The sequence below is a fragment of the Primulina tabacum genome, chromosome 18, assembly GCF_025594145.1.
Source record: "Primulina tabacum isolate GXHZ01 chromosome 18, ASM2559414v2, whole genome shotgun sequence".
Lineage (NCBI taxonomy): Eukaryota > Viridiplantae > Streptophyta > Magnoliopsida > Lamiales > Gesneriaceae > Primulina > Primulina tabacum.
Window position 1 is genome coordinate 9,283,654 of NC_134567.1, and position 5,227 is coordinate 9,288,880.

At 37.0% G+C, this 5,227-nt stretch overlaps 1 protein-coding gene across 1 annotated transcript; it reads right to left on the reverse strand.

The window, feature by feature from the left end:
* Positions 1-206: 206 nt before the first annotated feature.
* Positions 207-1,694, reverse strand: LOC142533827 (ethylene-responsive transcription factor CRF4-like). Its single transcript, XM_075640732.1, has one exon. The coding sequence runs from the start codon at positions 1,421-1,423 to the stop codon at positions 428-430; it is 996 nt and encodes a 331-aa protein (XP_075496847.1). The 5' UTR covers positions 1,424-1,694; the 3' UTR covers positions 207-427.
* Between the last annotated feature and the right edge of the window lie 3,533 nt (positions 1,695-5,227).

Consider the following 5,227-nt stretch of genomic DNA (forward strand, 5'->3'; position numbering starts at 1 on the left):
TCATCTTAAAACATTAAAATGAAAAAAAAAATCAATACTTTTGGCGTAAAATCAATGATTTTTTTAAAATCTCACATTTTTAAATTATATTATTATGATCATTTATGAAAAAAAATATTAGTTTAATATATTAAAAATATTTTTTATTATTGTAAATATAATTAGAATTGACGATCTTTGCAATTTCACAACGGACGTGAATATAATTTTCTTCTGGGAAAAACTAGATATCTTATTGCTAGAAATGTGTATAAATAAAGAACTTTTTTCACTCACTCTCCAGTTATGGAGATATTACAAAAAATATATATTCTTAAGCATAAATAATTATAATACTCAAATTATTATAAACTAAATATATCACACAAACTTTAACGGGGAAATGCAAAAGAAATTGCCCATCATCAATGGAGTGTTGGACGATTAATCATAAAGCCAAAATTGCAAACTCGCCAACGTCTTGAAAACAATCATCCACGTCGAGTGAACTGAAATCTTGAAACGAATCGTTCAACCCTCCAAAATTTGCTTCCAAAGTCATCAAATCACCGAGGAATTCTTGTGATTTATCAAACAATGAATGATGATCCTGAGGTTCCAAGTTGAAGAAATCTTCTAAAAATGAACTGTCCACAGGCAAAAGGACATCGCTCCAGTAATCTGCAGGTGCCGCACGTGCTTCCACTTTGCACTCTGAAGCTTGCTTCAAATGTCCGATCGAATCATCCGGTGACTGTGAATCCATGGAGTTAGTGGTTTCATTATCTTCACTCAAGCTTCTGAATCGGAGAACAGATGTTGGTGACGAGAGAATTTGCGACTCATCGATGGAGTCGTAGCCGGATACCGACGGCACATCGATCTCCGGCGAAGAATCCGGCGGTGGAGTGGAGAAGTTAGTCAAAGCATCCGGCCCCCTCAGTTTTATCGCGGCGTTATCATAAACCATCGCTGCTTCTTCCGCCGTGTCATAGGTACCCAGCCAAAGCCTAACCTTTCTCGAAGGGTCCCTTATCTCCGCCGCCCATTTGCCCCACGGCCGCTGCCTGACGCCACGGAACTTCCTGGGCCCGCCTTCGGCGACCGCAGGAACTTCTTTCGTCTTCACCGGCTTGGGCTTCTGCTGAGCAATCTGTACACTTTTCCTCCATCCATTTGTATGATTACCATCAACTTCCGGAACCATTCTGATCTCGCTTACATATGTCTTCACACGTTTTCTTCGAAAGAGCTCAACTTCATCATCGGAGGAATCGGTGGCATCTGGGTCAGTGACCGATACTCGCACAGTTCTTGGAGCATGAAAACTCTTCTTCCCCTGCAATTTATAAATCTGCTTCTGCTCCGAAGGTGGTTTAATGAACTTCTTGGTGATATTCTTGTGCTCAGTGTGCTTCAATGGCCGCAACAAGCTCTGATCCATTGCCTCAAGAACTACGCCTCAGACTTATTCAGAGATCACAATTCAAAAACGTCGAGATACGAGAATTTATGGCTAAATCGGGGAGATTTAAAGAAGAAAAGTGTACCGTTTGTGTGTATTCTGAGCAAAAAGGAAAGTGAATAAGTACACAATCCAAGAATCCTAGTCGTATTTTCTTGTAAAAATTGGCTACATATCACATTTTTTCAGCAGAGAGAATTTTTGGTAGTGGGAAGGGGGCAGTGTTTGATAAGCACACTGGGAATTGGAGTCTTATAGGGTCGCCGAATCAGTTGGTCAACATAAATCTGACCTTTTATGTCGAGGAAAGATCGTGTTTATACATGAAACAAAGTTGTATATATGGTAATAAAATATAACACACGTATACCATATCGAGGAAGTTTTTGTCTCTAAAAAACAGCCTCTTATCAAGATTAAAATTTAATTTTTAACCTATCGTAAATAAATAAATAGATATAGTTTTGACTTATTGCTAGACAATTTTTTTTTAAATACAAATACTTACTTTGTTTTATGACAATACATGAAGGAAAATAACCCAAAAATGTTAGAGAGAGGAGAAATAAGAAATTTCCAAAAAACTTCTATATCTAAAAATAACTGTTAATCTAGACACTATATTTAGTAGATTTTCGTACTAATTTAGTCAATATCTTCTGAATTTATCTTTCATTAATAATTAAAAACAAATCACACAATTTGGTGGAACATCCTTCATATTAATTATTTTTATTATTATTAAATGTGGTACTTTTGGAAAGAGGGTGATTTTGTCCGGTACTTGTAATTTTGGTATGATTAAATAAATATCAACTTGGATTCTACAATATCTCCAGACAAGGTGGGAAAAGTCTTAGGTGGTAGGAACCGACCGTCGGCGCTATGGGCCAGGACATTCCGGCGACGCCGCATTCTTGGTCATCGCGTGGGGGGAAATCGACACGTGCCTTTTTGAGACATTTATAAATTTGGCCCAATGAACGTGTTGTGGGCAGGGTGAGGCCCATATATCTGTAGCCCAGTTAAAATATATGTCGGTCAAATTATGAATAGCCAATTTGCTAGACCACTTTCAAATTTTATACTATATATTCACACGTTCTCAATTTTAACTACCTGGCTCAAATTGGATGCTTTGATCCACATGAATATATATAGGCATTCTCGTCGGAAAAGTGGCGGAAAAAGATTTGGCAGCTAAACATCCCACAAAAAGTTCGAATATTTTTTTAGCGTGCGAGCAATGAATTAATTCCCACTGAACTGAACTTGTTTAGAAGACATGTACATGCCAATGGATGCTGTTTTTATTGTAGCTCTTCGAATGCTTCAACAAGCCATTGTCTAATCTTTTGCCCCCTTGTAAGGCATATATGGAAAGATACGCTTTTTTGGCCATATCTAAATAAATGCGGTGTGCTGTCTTTTATATCATGTGGGTTGTGCCTAATGGATCAAGTTTCACCTGCTGAATTTGAATTGTTTGTAATGCTTGCTTGGGCAATTTGGAAAGATATTTGTATTTTAAAACATAATAGTCATATTCCCAACAAATGTATTAAAGTTGAGTGGGTAATGTCATATCTTGAGCAATTTAGAACAGCTAGATGTGCTTGGAATTTAGCTTCAGAGGAGGTGCAGAGTAGCAGGGATATGAAGTGGGTGCCTCCTCCGTTGGGGCAGTGGCGACTTGATGTCGATGCTGGGTTTAATAATATTGTTGGTAAATATAGTGTGGGTGCTGTGATTCGAAATCATTTTGGAATTATTTTTGCTGTCTCAACCATAGGCATATGTAAACCAGGATCAGTGTTGGAGGCAGAGCTATCGGCTATTCATTTTGGTTTGATGCTTGCTATGAGATGTAACTTTTCTGATGTTTGGGTCTTCTCGGGCTCCTGTAATGTTGTTAAAGAGGTGACGTCGAAGTCTGAGGCTCGCAACCATTAGGGACTGTTAGTCTTGAACATATTAGATATCTTGACTTCTGGTAGATTTAAAAAGTTAGATCATGTTAGTAGAAATGCAAACAAGTTAGCGCACTCTTTAGCGCATTTTGCTTTATCTCATCCTTTTCGTTCATGTTGGATGAAGGGTTTTTACCCATCGTGGTTGATGAATGTAGCTACTGTGGATTTAATTAATGCATAATATCTGATTTCTCCTAAAAAAAATTTTTAACTAAGACCTAAGAATAAAAATTTGAAAAATAAGAAAAATGTATATATTGTTATTATTATTATTATTATTATCTTATTTCGTATGAGGTCCATATTTTTTCCAATGCGGGAGAAATTTTTTGTTGATAGAAGTGAAAGATTTATATAAAAATCAAATTTCACTAACTAAACATTTAACTAGGATGTCAACTGTAGAACCCGTAAATCAGTCTATGTTTAAGCCATGCATAATTCTAGATTTTTAAATTTAATTGACTTCATTGCATGATTATTTTAAATGCATTTATTTGAAGTTAATTATTTATTATTTCAGTTCAGTAGTTTGATTTTTAGCATTTCAGTTATTTCAGTGAGGCCGGACTGGAGTTGGAGTTTTGAGATAGAATTTAAGATCCAGAAAATATTTCCAGAAGTTAATTTAGCTAGCAAGTAAGTTCATTTAAGTTAGAAAGGGAGGTTTGAGGATTTAATTTAATTATTTGAGGTGATTAAGAAATGTGCTCATTTAAGTTACTTAATTAAGAGGTTAACTCACTAAATTAATTAAAGGATTAGTAAGGCTTTTAAGGGTTATTAAATTACTAGATAATCAATTTTCCCCTACCAATTATCATGCATGTTTCGGCCACCCCTTTCCTAGACCACACATTTCCTACTCATCAATTTTGACCAATTCTTTGCATGTAATTAGTAGGATAATTCTAGGATTTTTGGGAGCACAATTTAATTAATTAATGGGCACATCCTAGTCTAGATATCAAGGGAGGAAATCGGCCACTACCTCCTAGAAGCATCCACCAACTCATTTGATATCAAACCATAATTCAAAATTCAAAATGAGAAGACTTAGTCTTGATATGATCCTATTATTGTGCACCCTTCTCCTCACCTTCATAACCATCACTCCCCCTCCATCACTACCGAAAATCAGACCTCTTTTCAGTGTAAAATACGTGAGGCATAGCTAGAAATAATAGAGAGAAAAATCGAGAGCTTAGGAAGGAAGAAAAGCAAGCAACTCCGTCTCCTCCGCGCCGTCTCGTCTCTTATTTTCGTTTTCATTTCAAACGATAACCAGGCATGTCTAGATCCTTTCAAAAACCTCAATCAAGTCCTATTATCATTTATTTAACATTAAATGATTATTTTTTTTGGTGCAAAAACCGAACACATCAGATTTTTCAAAAGAAAATGCATGCAGAAATTTCGGCCCTTCATGGCAGCTTCACGTTTTCTTTTAGTTTTGATGGTTTCAGGTTGTGGTTCGACCCCAGGCTCCCAAGGCGACTCCTAGACATGTAATAGGATGCATTAGGACCATGTTGGCCCATTCATTCAGCCCCCATTCTTGCTGGAAAACCGAAATGACAGCAAGTTTCCCATAGGCGCAGATTGGTGTTCGAAATTTCAGTTTTTATGTCAAGGGGTTGGATCTGATCTTGGCTGCCCTAAAGGCTCTTATCCATGGTTGGATCACTCCCCTAGCATGTCTAAGACGTGACTAAGTCGCCCTTTTGGTGGCTTGGTCCATGGCTCATCGGTTTTTAAATAAACAACAAGAACAGCCCCTCCCCTCTCGGTTTCCCTTCTTTTGACAGCA

Bases quoted from the DNA above. Each gene is read 5' to 3' on its own strand.
- LOC142533827 (XM_075640732.1), bottom strand. From the start codon at position 1,423: ATGGATCAGAGCTTGTTGCGGCCATTGAAGCACACTGAGCACAAGAAT.